The sequence below is a fragment of the Dipodomys spectabilis genome, unplaced genomic scaffold (genome assembly GCF_019054845.1).
Source record: "Dipodomys spectabilis isolate Male_0828 unplaced genomic scaffold, ASM1905484v1 ptg000115l, whole genome shotgun sequence".
Lineage (NCBI taxonomy): Eukaryota > Metazoa > Chordata > Mammalia > Rodentia > Heteromyidae > Dipodomys > Dipodomys spectabilis.
The window spans coordinates 12,136,086-12,149,913 of record NW_024870792.1 but is presented as its reverse complement, the minus strand read 5'-3'; the positions used below and the strand labels follow the sequence as shown (position 1 = coordinate 12,149,913).

General features: G+C 42.6%; 1 protein-coding gene across 1 annotated transcript in view; it reads right to left on the bottom strand.

Moving 5' to 3' along the window:
• The window catches only part of Frzb (frizzled related protein), a 33,874-nt gene extending 30,807 nt beyond the window's left edge, over nucleotides 1–3,067 (bottom strand). The window contains exon 1 of the mRNA XM_042688295.1: nucleotides 2,314–3,067. Within this exon, the coding sequence (XP_042544229.1) occupies nucleotides 2,314–2,989 (676 nt within the window). The 5' untranslated portion in view covers nucleotides 2,990–3,067. The remainder of the gene's footprint in view (nucleotides 1–2,313) is intronic.
• Nucleotides 3,068–13,828: the final 10,761 nt, after the last annotated feature.

Sequence of the window (13,828 nt, the reverse complement as noted above, 5' to 3'; positions counted from 1 at the left end):
CGTGCTGAAGGCTGGGGTTGGGATCATTAAAATATGATTCCAACTATATTTGTTCCTACTAATTTTTTTGGCAAGAATACTGTCAACAAAACAAATATTATGGCATTTAGAGCAGCACAGAAATCAAGTCCCGTAGATGAACAAATTGTTTTAATGCTTCAATGAAGCTATTGTTCCGTTTGGTCCATGGTGATAGGTAACTCAGGAACACTTAATGAAACTGTTTCCCATCCATGCTGAAGATGGCTTCTTGAAAACAGTTAGCCTTGCCAAACCTCACTCATTCCTGATCCATCTCTCTAGGAGAGGTTTAAAAGCAAATTTTGTCCTTTGAGGAGAGGATGATTTCAGAGGGAACCATAACCACTTAGAGTTCCTAGCTCTTGACTTGAGAAGAGCACCCCCATCTAACTGATTCCAAGTGCCTAGCCAACCAGGACAGCAACTGCATTGCATTCTCCAGAGTCTGCTAAGCCACGACTTTAGAGAGCACAAAGGCTCAGAGCTCTCTTTTAGGCCAAAGAGTAGTAAGAAATACACTTCTTGCTGATTATTTTACACAAGTAGCTTCTGGCTCTTAACACCAAGAAGGCAGCAGGTTTGGTGGTATGTGCTTAGTATCCCATCGTTTAGGAAGTGGAAGTATGATCATTGTAATTTTAAGGCTAACCTGAGCTACTGAGAGAAACTATCTCAAAAGAAGAAAGAGGAAAAGAAGGAGAAGCAAAAGAAGGCAAGACTGTCATTCAAACAGCAGTAAACTTAGTGCTTTAAAATACCTTAAAGTTTTCAGCAATGTGTGCTTTTCCCTTCTCTCACTTTATGTTTGAGTGACTGCACAGAAAGTAATTTTTCTAAAGCAATTCTCTGATAACTAAGAGCCATTCAATGCAAATAGACCCGTACAGGAGCGTGTGGAAAGACAGAGAAAGAAAAGTTGATACACACCAGAGATGGGACAACCAAGTCAACACGTCTAAGAACAGTTTTTTAGGAGGCTGTAAAAGAGAACCATTAAGGGTTTTTAAACTTCAGTATAACATAAATATAAACAGAGAGTATGTGTAAAATTTGTAGTTTGGGTTGGTAGCAGTAATACTGAGTTAAACTTAAATGGACCGTAGTGAACTGGAATTAGTTGTGGCTTTTGAGCGATGAATGTCATAATTATACCCTACACCAGTGAGAAAGCAACTTATAGTTAATTCTATTAAATGTCCATTTCCAATAAGGTTTCATGGTAGAAACAGTGGTGTGAACATGTAGATGATATAAAGTATTAAAGACAAATCCAGAGGAGAGATTAAAATAACATTACTCACAGTAATATGAAGCTAACATGCCTAAAATATAACTCCTTTTTACAGGTTGACTTGGAAGCATGTGGGCATGTGCAAAGAGCCCAGAGATTTCACTCTGCCAGCTCCATGACTGGAGCAAGCCACAGCAGCTAATTAGCAGTGCATAGCAATTAATTTGCAACAGTCTCAGTCTATAATGGAATTACAAATTTTCTCATTGAAAGAAGGAAGAAATTTAAGGTGAAGTTAATTGCTCAAATTGGATTTTGAACAAACACCTACCACTAACACATGAGAGGGGTGGAAGAAAACGAGGGCTTCCGTTTTCTGTTTTTGCCATACAACCCTAAGGGGTTAAAACAGTAACCGGGTAACTACAGAGTGGCTCAACCAAATGAATACTAGGGAGCTGAAACATGTTTTGTAAGGGGGCAAAGGCTGAGGGGAGAGGGGACAGAGCCATGGAAGAAGAAAGGGCTGGGCCAGTTCAGTCGTGATATTCTAAGTCCCTAAGTGAACACGGAACGGCCTAGCGAGGGTGTGGATGAGATTGAGAGACATGGGCAAGGCGATGGAAGGAGTGGCACTCATCAAGAGGCACCGTACGCAGAAACGGACGTGTGGGATAGAAGCCCCTTAGTGCGATCACTTAAAAGGTCACACATAAGCAACAGCTACAAAATACAAAACTCGACAGAGATGGAAATCTGAGGACTGAGATCACGGGAGAAAGTTAGAACAGAGTGTGGGTTTAAAAAACGGCCGAGAGGAGACTGCCAAGGGTCGGTAGAGTTTTTAGAAAGATCGGCTATTGGAATAATGGCAGCGTCTGTTGGGAAGGGTGATAGACGAGCCTCAAAGAATAAAGAGACTGGTGCTCAAGAGAGGGGCGATTCAGGGAGAGAGTAAGCAGTGATCCCCAGAGAAAAGAAGGAAATGGGATCAAGGACAAAAGGCGAAGAAGGAGGAGGAGTTGTGAGGGCCAGGAGAGGCGGCCAGCCCGCGGACTCACCGGCCCCCTCGGCGGTGACGATGGCCTCGGGAGAGATGCACACGCCGCGGTCGTACACCGGCAGCTCCTCGCAGGCCAGGCTCTCGGGCCACGCGTGCCGGTACTTGACCAGGATGGGCTCGCAGCCCTGCCGCGCGCGCTCGCACACCGACTTGCAGGGCTTGATGGGCTCGTGCTGGAAGTCAATGGTGCAGATGGGCGCGTACATGGCGCACAGAAAGAAGAGGAGGTCGGGGCTGCAGTGGGTGCCCAGCAGACCTTCGAACTGCTCGATCGCCAGGATGGCATTGGCCTGGGTGCTGTGGTGCAGGTGGTTGGGCATCTTGGTCATGTTCCAGGGCAGCGACTTACACAGGGGGATGCGGACGGGCTCACAGGCTGCTGCCCGGGCTCCTCGGGGCACCTGGAGCAGGCAGAGGGCAGCCAGGGCGAGCAGCCCGGCCCGCAGCAGCAGCAGCAGCAGCATGATTCCGGCGGGACAGCGAGTTGTCAGCTCCGAGGTCTCCTCCCGCCCGGGGGAAGCAGACACGGGGATCGATCGATCCGGAGCCTCTCCTTCCTCTCCGCGTGGCCGGGTCAGAGTCCCCTCGTGGAGTCCCACGAGCTTCCCCGAGCGCCGCTCCCGCCCCTTCGGCTCCTCTCTCCCAATGTGCGCTGCCCTGGGACGCAGCGGCATCTATTTATTCCTCGACCTCTGGCTGAAGCCTCAGACTTCGCACATCAATCAGAGCAGAGCTGGAGAAGCAGCCAGAGAGAAACGCAAACAAAAGTAGAACTGCGCTGGTTGGCGTTCTGGGGTGTCCGGCGCTCTGGGGTGTCACGGCCCTGAATCAGGGAACGATCCCGGGGGGGGGGGGGGCGCGAGGGGCTTTAAATCGGAGGAGGATGGGGAACAGGAGCTGCAGGAGAGGAGAGGGGGGTCGGGCTTGTGGGGGGCGGGGGAGGGAAGGGAGGAGAAAATTAGGAGCGAAGGGTGCCGTAAGTTTGCCAAGTCTTGCAGACAGAGGAAGAACTCATTTTCGGTGGGCTGCGGCGGCTCTGACTGCGCCTGGCAGCCGAGGCCAGAAGAAGGAGGAGCCTCTGCCCCTCCTCCAGGTCCGAGCCGACCACGGCAGCCCCCACTTGACCACCTCAGGGCCCGAGGGAGGCTCCGCCCACCCCTCACCCTCCCACCCCACGCCGGTCCGACCGGGTCCTCTTCCCAGAATGGGAGTGGGCGATGGATGGGGCGAGGGTCGTGGCCCGGAGGCGGTGGGGTGAGGCGAGAGGGACAACCCGGGACAGTGTCCCCGGACGTCCGTCTCCCCCCACCTCCCCCCCCCCCGCCTCTCTTTTGAGCCCCCTGCGGCTGCGGACTGGAGAACCTACTGGTAGCCCGCCCCCCGCCAGCCCCTCACTCCCTGAAGCTATTTTCTTTCAGCAAACGACTGGTCAGCTTTTCGCTCTGCAGAAAATCAGAGCTAGAGCACGGCTTAAGCAAAGTGGCTTTAACTACCCGGGTCTCCTGTGAACAGAGACCGAGGCTGAGGGCTGCAGTCGTCTGCATTCGAAGTAGCTTGCCAAAAGTACCTTACAGAAAGCGATGTGCTGGACATGCTGACAAATCGGCCACCAGTAGCCAGGAATTGATTCTTTACTTTTTCCTTTCCTTCTTTCTTCTTTTTTTTTCATTTCTTTTCCCCCCTTTCCTTCTATCTCTCTCTGTCTCTGTATCTCTGTGCTTCTCTGTCCTTTCTTTTTCCTTGACATGTTTCTTTGCCCAGAACAATGAAAACTTTTGGGTTTTTAAATATTAAAGCTTAAAATGGAAAACTTCGACGCTCTTGACTATTTCTCTCTTTCTGTTTTTTCACTGATGTGAAATAGCACGTATTATCTACCGCTTCTCAAGAACAATTTCACTTGAAAGAAATGTGCAGGAAAACTACCCCCCCACACAGGTAATGGAAATGATGATAACAATAATAAAACCCTTCCATCCAAATGAGTTCAGTCTGGAAGAGAAAATAGAAAACAGATTTCTCCGGGGTTGCTCTTTCCACAGTCTTCAGCGTCTCCTCCTCCCCTCTGAGTCCCTCTGCTCCCTCCCTTTCAGGCATTGTACCAGGAATGACCTTAGTACTAGGGCCCCTAGCAGCAAGCCCTCTCAATGGGATCTCACTGAGCCTTGGGCGAGGGTATTGCATAAAGTCAGAAAACAGAGCATTCACTGAGAAGGAAAGGAAACACAACCTAAAACAAAACAGGAAGCCACCTTGACTCTGCATTCATGAAGGATTTCTCTGCTTTGGTCTAGCCATTTCTGGCTGACAATAAGAAGCACAGAAAATTAAGTCTCCACCTCCCAACACTTAGTGAGATAGTGCTTCCCACACACACTGGTTTAACAGCACTTATAAAACTCAGCACTAACTTGAGTTTACAAATTTTTATCTCTTTAATGGCCCTAAACAGCAGTTTGTGACTGCAGTAAATGTTTTCAGGAAGACGTTTGTTCTATTTAGGAGGAAAAACAACAACAGCAAATGAGAGATAGGGAGTCATTTAGTTAACATATGAACTTTGCCTGGCTTACAATTATGTAATGAAATGTACAGGAACAAAGTCAAAAATATATAAATGAATCAATTCGATGACAAATGACTGAGCACAGAAAATGTAGGAGAAAATTAAAAAACAGTATTACACTATTTGGGGCTAGTCTTGTATATACAGTGATATATATCAAGTGATGTCAAAATATATTGGTGATTTATAATAAATAGGAGCAGAAGTGAGGGATAGATATGATGGATTAATAAATATGTTTTCCAATTCATCTTAAATTACTGCATGAAGAAAGGAGATAACTTTTTTTTTTTTTTTTTTTGTCAGTTGTGGGGCTTGAACTCTGGGCCTGAGTGCTGTCCCTCAGCTCTTCAGCTCAAGGCCGAGCACTCTACCACTTGAGCTACAGCGCCACTTCCGGTTTTCTGGTGGTTTATTGGAGATAGGAGTCTCACGGTCTTTCCTGCCCGGGCTGGCTTTGAACCGTGATCCTCAAATCTCAGCCTCCTGAGTAGCTAGGATTACAGGCGTGAGCCACCAGCGCCCGGCTAGGAGATAACTTCTAATGGTTTCACAACCTCCTTTCTTTCCCCAGCACCAAAGTCAGCCATGCCTTTGGTCTAAAGTGCCTTTTTGCAAATTTTCTTTAATCCAAATTTGTCTTTCTCATAACCCCAAATAAATTTCGCCAATTTTGGGAAACCTTTTCTAGTGGCCTAATTGTGTACATTTGTTCTGGTTGTTATCCCTGCAGAGGGTTCAGTCTTACAAAGTATTTAATAGCATCTGCCAATTTGATACTTCAAAACTTTTTCTTGCCTTATTTCATCCAGGTTTGCTCTGCCTTCCTGAATGACATGTACATTTATTGCAAGAAGAAAATCCATCTTCTATATAATTTGAAATAGGCACTGTAATACAGTACTTTGAATATTAACTATAGTGTCTTCAGAGAAATAATGTACATATGGGGAAGCAGGGAAATTTAAATTTGAAAAACAGCATGTGATCATGAAAGAAGCACAAATTAGAAAAGGCATATAGTTTCCACTAACAGATGAGCTATACCCCATGAAGGCCAAGTAGTCACAAAAATCCAACAACACTGAAACCTGGTACCCCAGAGAAAATGGGTTGTAGGTAATTTGCTTCTCTTGTGCTTTGTGTGGTATATATGTAACCATAATTTAACTGTCAGAACACTGATCTTTGTACAAAACTGCACCTGGGCTACAGAAAAGACAGCTGCCTGCTGTGTTAGACATTTCCCTGTAGCTATTTAGTAGAACTAAATAACCCATGTTGCTGACCACATAGATGGTATATATATGGAGGAGAATATACATATACAGAGGGAAATCAGGAGGACAATACAGAACTAGAGGGAATCAGGGAAAAACATACAACAGCGGGACCCATCAGCTGCACTGGACATTGATCAAAATGAACTAAGCAACTCAATGGCAGTGATGGGAGGGAGGGAACAAATGGAAAGAGGGAACAGCTGATGCTATGCAAAACAAAAGAAATGTACATACTACCCAATGTGGAAGAAATAACTGTATTGCAGAGCTCATAGAACTCATAAATGTTATAGACCATGATAGACAATTTGCCCCATGAAACTTAGAATGTGTTTGTGACTTTAACTAAGCATCACTATCCCACAATACTGTGAAATTTGGGGAATTATGTAACCACTTAATCACAATAAAGAATTTGAAAAGAAAAAGAAAAAAGAAATTACCAAGTAGAAAAATCTGGAAGTCATAGACAAGGGCCGGAGCATTAGATTTAGAGGATATTTTGATGGCCATCCTAATCTAACTCATTTTTTGGAACTAAGGATACAAATCCATTTTGTGCAAATGATTTTATATTTGAAAACATTTTCAAGGTGTCAAATGCAAATTACTGATATGAAAAAAGCATACATCTTATGAAGAGTAGATTCCAAGACCTCTACAAACTCTATTCAGCATGTGCAATAGGTCTCTTACAAGGGTAAGAGCAACCGGCTCTCTAAGAGCTGCACCTAGAGCCTAGAACCTAGTGAGCTCTGTTCTCTAGAACCTAGTAGGGACTATGCATCAATTCTGGGCTCAATAAGCTGTTTGGGAAGGACAAAGTGCACTCAGACCAAAAAAAAAATCACGTCTTCTTAGACTGAGTCATGGCTCCATGACAAATGGAATTCCATTCATCTTTCTGACCAAGGTATTTGCAGCAATGTCCAGAAAAGGTCTCACTAGAGGCTATGGTTTTGAAATAACCATATAGTGTTATGAAAATCTAAATTGGACCAGTCCCCCACAATTGCAATGTCTTGTCAAGAACTTAAATGATTTAAATGATTATATTAATTTAAACAATTAGTGTCATCATCTATTTAAATAAAATTTAAATTTACCCTAGGCTACCATATTGACATTGCTGCTTACCTAACCTCAGTCCTAAAGGTGGGCCTGGGGTTAGGAATTCCTCAAATTCCAAATGTTACTTTTTTCCTTATGGCTAGCACTCTACCACTTGAACCACAGCTCCACTTTTTTTTTTTCTTAATTAACTTGCCTATTACTTTTACTAATTTTTTTAAGTCATAAAGAAAAAAGAAACTGTGTTTGGCCTGAGGATATAGTAGCTAGAGAATTTCCTAATTCCAAATCTTAAAAGGCGAATGCACAGAGCACCAGTGGCTCTCACCCATAATCCTAACTACCTAGACTATCATCTGAGTATCACAGTTCAAAGCCAGCCTGGTCAGGAAAGTCTGTGAGATTCTTATTTTCAATTTTCCCTTAAAAATAGATGGAAGTAGAATTATAGTTCAAATGGTACAGCATTAGCTTGAAGGAAAAAAGCTAAAAGACAATGCTCAGGCCCTTAATTCAAGCCCCAATACTGGAGTATATACTCATACACATACACACACACACACACACACACACACACACACACACAAAAAATGAATTCATCAAGCATTCTTCTTGAGCTATATTTACTCATATTGCAAAGATACAAGATATTGTTTCTTAGACTGTAAAGGCATGGGGAGGCCATTTAAATATTTCATTACTCTTCTATTTTGTTTTATTCTGTCTCTAAAATCTATCCTATAGACAGGCATTATTTTTATAGTAGCCATATTTACATATAATTGGCATGCCATAAAGTTTTTCACTTTAACACTTATAATTCAGTGGTTTTTAGTTTACTCAGACATATACAATCATAATCACAACTTTAGAACATTTTTTCATCAGCCCCAAATCAAGCCCCAGCCATTCACAGTTATTCCCTATTTTCCTCTAATGCCTCAAGCTCTATAGAGCCATTAATCTATTTTCTGAACATACATATGCAGAGTCATAAAAATGGACTCTCAATCTGTTATCTCTATCACTGACTTCTTTTTTTTTTTTTTTTTTGTTTTTGTTTTTTTTTTTTTGGGTCCGGTCGTGGGGCCTGAACTCTGTGGGCACTGTCCCTCAGCTCTTCAGCTCAAGGCTAGCGCTCTACCACTTGAGCCACAGCGCCACTTCCGGCTTTTTGCTTATGTGGTGCTGAGAATCGAACCCAGGGCCTCAGGCATGCAAGGTAAGCGCTTTACCACTAAGCCAACTTCCCAGCCCCTATCACTGACTTCTTTCACTTAACTTCATCTATGTTATAACATGTCACAGGGCAACATGGCTTTTGATTGCTTAATAATATTCTATTGCATAGATATACCTCATTTGTTTATCTTATCAGCTGATGAATATCTAGTTGTTTCCACTTTGGAATATTATAAATAATACTACTATGAAAATTTATGTACATTTTTAATATGGATATGTTTTGTCATTTCTCTTAGGTATATACCTAAGAATTGATTTGCTAAACCATATCTTAATTCTATTTTCGTAGTTTTAGAAACTACCAAACTAGTTTCAGAATGGCTGCAACCATTTTTCAACCTTACCAGAAACATAAAAAGTTCTAATTTCCACACCCACACCAACACAGTCATTTTATTATAGCTATCTTAGTAGGTATGAAGTGTCATCATACTTGTGATTTTTGATTTACATTTTCTTAATGGCTACTGATGGTGAGCATCCATTGTCTCCATAACTTCTTTGGAGGAGTCAGAACTCTTGTCACTTTTTAATAGCTATATTCTGTTTGTGCAAGCACTGTCTCAGATGCATGGTTTATGAATATATGTGTCTCCCCCCCCCCCCATACCACAGCACCACTTCGGTTTTCTGATGGTTAATTGGAGATAAGAGTCTCACAGACATTCCTGCCCAGGCTGGCTTTGAACAGTGATCCTTAGATCTCAGCCTCTTGAGTAGGATTAAAGGCATAAGCCACCAGCACCTGACTGTTTTTTTTTTTTTTTTTTTAAATAGTGGCCATTAAAACACAGAAGTCTTTATCATTGGGGAAGTTCAATTGACTATTTTTTCTTTTGTCTTGTGTGACTCTAGAGTCATGCCTGGTCTAGTATTTCAATTTATGACCCATTCTGAGTTTCAGGCATGGTGTGAGGAAGGGGGTCTAACTTCATTCTTTTGCATGCACCTATTTAGTTGTCTTAGCACTAATTGCTGAAATATTTGTTTCTAATTCATTGAATCCCTAGAATTGTGTTCTTATTTTGTTTTTGCTGGTGGAAGTAGAATCCAGAGCACATGCTGAGCACACAGCCTACTTTTGAGCTGCACTACAACTCTTTGGTTTCCTGGATATCTTGACTCATTTTAATAATAATTCCTAAAGCCCAGCACCAGTGCCTCATGCCCATAATCCAAGATACTCAGGGGGCTAAGATCTGACAGCTGCAGTTCAAAGCCAGCCCAGGCAGAAAAGTCCCCGCAAGACCTTATCTCCAATTAACCACTCAAAAACTGGAAGTGGCCCTGTGGTTCAAAGTGGTAGCTTGCTAGCCTTGAGAAAAAGAGCTCAGGGACAGCATCCAGGCTCTGAGTTCAAGCCCCATGACCAAAAAAAAAAAAAAAAAATAGTAGTGAAGACCTTACCACCAAGATTAGTACTGGTTTAGGAACTTCTTGTAAAGTCTGTTTCCCTTAAGCAAAACTTCAAAAATGCTAAGGCCAGACAGGAAAGCTATAACTTCCTATCTCTACCTTCAGAATTTTATAGATATATGACTGATATAATATTAAAGGAAATACAATAATAAATAATTTCTTAAGGAAAAGTGATCTAGGCAAATCCATTAATTACTATACATACTATACATATTATACTATACATACTATAAATGCTATACATGACGCTCTAGAAGTCTAGGAGAAATTTGTCTCTAAAATTCTACTTTTACTTATTTCCCCCATAAAATAAAATTTAAATTATCATTGATAATAAAAAAACATTTATTTGGATCTTCAAGATAGGCTGCCAGTTTGAACATGTGCATTATTAACATATTGTATTTGAAGACAGGTGCCGGGGCTCACGCCTGTAATTCTAGCTACTCAGGAGGTTGAGATCTGAGGATTGAGGTTCAAAGCCAGCCTGGGCAGGAAAGTCCGTGAGACCTTATCTCCAATTAACCACCAGAAAACCAGAAGTGGCGCTGTGGCTCAAGTGGTAGAGCACTTGCCTTGAGCAGAAGAGCTGAAGGGCAGCTTCCAGGCCTAGAGTTCAAGCCCCATTCCCAACCAAAAAAATAAAAATCAAACATATTGGATTTGATAAAATAAAAAACAGTAAGGAGAATGAGTCTGTCCATATCCTGGATTGATTTGATGAGGCTTAATGTTTGATAGGATTCTGCATCTAGGTGCTCTGGGGCTATTGCTTCTCTTGCTTTTCAAGTACACACACACCATGTAAAAGGAAGTACAGAACACAGGAAGTCGCCAAAAGAGAACTAAAAGAAGGTCATGAATGATACACAATCTGGCAGAATAGCTCTCAGAAGGCTGGGCAAAGGGAATCCTGGGTTTTTTGCCTGTCTGGACTACATAGTGAGATCCTATTGAAAAATATATAAAATATTTTCTAAAAGGTGTATGTGAAGTGCCCACACTCAGTTATTGCATCTAAGACCAGCTGTGCTTTCTCTCTCTGTGATAACATAAGTTTTGAAAGTAAGTTTTGCAGGCTTGGAAGGTGGCTCGGTGGTAGAGTGCTTGCCTCGCATGCATGAGGCCCTGGGTTTGATTCCTCAGCACCACATGAGTAGAAAAGGCCAGAAGTGGCACTGTGGCTCAAGTGGTAGAGCGCTAACCTTGAGCTGAAGAGCTGAGGGACAGCGCCCAGGCCCAGAGTTTAGGCCCCACGACCAACCAAAAAAAAAAAGAAAGAAACTAAGTTTTGAACCATCCAGGTTCATTCTAAGTGCAGAATTTCTCTAAACCCTTCCTCTTCTCTCTTATAGGTATTCAAAGTTTGACATTTCATTACACATTACTGAAAACCATTTGGATTTTTTTTAATACTTTGCAAGAGGAAAGAATCTCACCCTTTTTGTAGGATTTCCTACCTTTACAGTTTTGAAAACAATTCTTTTGGGGGGGGTCGGTCATGGGGCTTGAACTCTAGGCCTGGGCGCTGTCTCTCAGCTCTTCAGCTCAAGGCAAGCACTCTACCACTTGAGCTACAGCGCCACTTCAGGTTTTCTGGTGGTTTATGGGAGATTCACGGACTTTCCTGCCAGGGCTGGCTTTGAACTGTGATCCTCTGATCTCAGCCTCCTGAGTAGCTAGGATTACAGGCATGAGCCACCAGTACCCAGAGTACAAAATGATTTAATTTGTATGTAGAATACAATCTTCTTTGACTAAAAAAAAAAAAAAAAAAAAAGTAATAGCATCCTCAGAAGGTCTTGGAGTGGAATGCCCATTAAACTCTATTTGTATGATTTATCTTAATGTATCTAATCATGATAACCATAATGTTGATTAACACAATGATCACATAGCCATTTCTGTCATATCTTTGGAGGTCTAGGACACAGGAATGCTGTGTATAGAAGGACCAAACTGAACAGGATACAGAGGGAATGATCAAAGTTCTTTTGGAGAGGAGGTAGAATAGAATTTCTGGAGAAGCTTTCAAACAAAATTGTTTTTGTGAAAAGATTATTCATTCATCTATTTATTCATTGAATGTTCCCAGCTCACTTTCGAAGTATTAAGATCTTAGGTTGTAGAGATAACACAATAAGCAAAGCAGTATCCCATCATAAAACATAAATTGTACTAAGTTTTCTCTATAACGTGGAAAAGTCGTATCATGGCTAGCCCAGTGACTGACTAAGCTATTGTGTATGTTACAGCAAGAAGATTGTTCTAGTGTAGAGCTTAATGTATTCCCAAACTTAAAATTTTTAGTTATGTAGAAAAAAAATTTTCTTTTGTTTCCTTAGGAAAAGAACTTAGATGACATTCACTGTCCTACAAGCCAGCCCATATCATTGTTTTCTTTTGTTGTTGGTGGTGGTGGTCATGGAGCTTGAATTCTGGGCTTGGGCACTGTCTCTTAGCTCTTCAGCTCAAGGCACGTGCTCTACCACTTGAGCCACAGTGCCACTTGTGGTTTTCTGGTGGTTTATTGGAGATAAGAGTCTCATGACTTTTCCTGCTGGGGCTGGCTTTGAACGGTGATCCTCAGATCTCAGCATCCTGAGTAGCTAGGATTACAGGTGTGAGCCACCAGCACCTGGCTACCACTGTTTTCTTTAGGCCTTAAACATAACATTGGGTGAGGGACTTGAAACATGAGGGTTTTTTTTTTGGGGGGGGGGGGTCCGGTTGTGGGGCCTGAACTCTGGGCCTGGGTGCTGTCCCTCAGCTCTTCAGCTCAAGGCTAGTGCTCTACCACTTGAGCCACAGCGCCACTTCCAGCTTTTTTCTTTTTGCTTATGTGGTGCTGAGGAATCGAACCCAGGGCCTCAGGCATGCAAGGTTTTATGCCAAGGTCGCAGGAACCCCGCAAGAAGACCACCGAGAGTCAGACTCTACAGCTGTTTTATTTAGACGAGCTGCAGCTTGGGCCTCGTCCCATACTCCAACACAGCGGAGCCCAGGAGGAGAGCCCCGAGCTAAGGATTTGCAGGTCTTATATAGGCACACAATCAACCAGGTGTTTTGATTACCTCCACGTGTTGCTTTGCTAGACCGAAACAAGCAACACGTGATGGTCACTGCCTCAAACTTTAACCTTTCACAAGACAAGCGCTCTACCACTGAGCCACCTTCCCAGCCCCAAAACATGAGGTTTTGAATGAACTGGCTGGTGGAAAATAACCTGAAAGTTTTTATAGTACATATGTCTGCATTGGAAAAACTGTTTAGAGGAAGAATGATGTAACATTGACATGTATTGTACTAATAAACTGACACAATGAATTGAATTGAAACCTCTTTGTTAAACAACCAATTAAAGATAATTAAAAACAGGTGCTTACAATTCTAATCTTAGCTACTCAGGAGGCCAAGATCTGAGGATCACAATTCGAAGCCAGCCTGGGCAATGAAGTCCTTGAGACTCTTATCTCCAATTAACTACCAAAAGCCAGAAGTGGAGGTGTGTCTTAAGTGGTAGAGTTCTAGCTTTGAGCAAAAACCCGAGGAACAGCAACTGGGATCTGAGTCAAGCTCCAGGACTCACACACACACACACACACACACACACACACACACACACACACACACACACACACACACACACACACACACACACACACACACACACACACACACACACACACACACACACACACAGTTTAAAATTTTTAAATTTATTTTTAAAAAAGAAAAATTTGCTTTCATTTTACTGACATATTTCAATATTGGCATGTATTATTTATACATTTTCACCTAGTACAAGGCCAAATATATACACTTGAAATTACTGTTGGTCCCTCAGGAAACATATTTGATGTTTCATTTCACTAAAGTATAAGTGCATATTTTTACTTTCTTTCTGTTTCTTCTCCCACATCATCCAT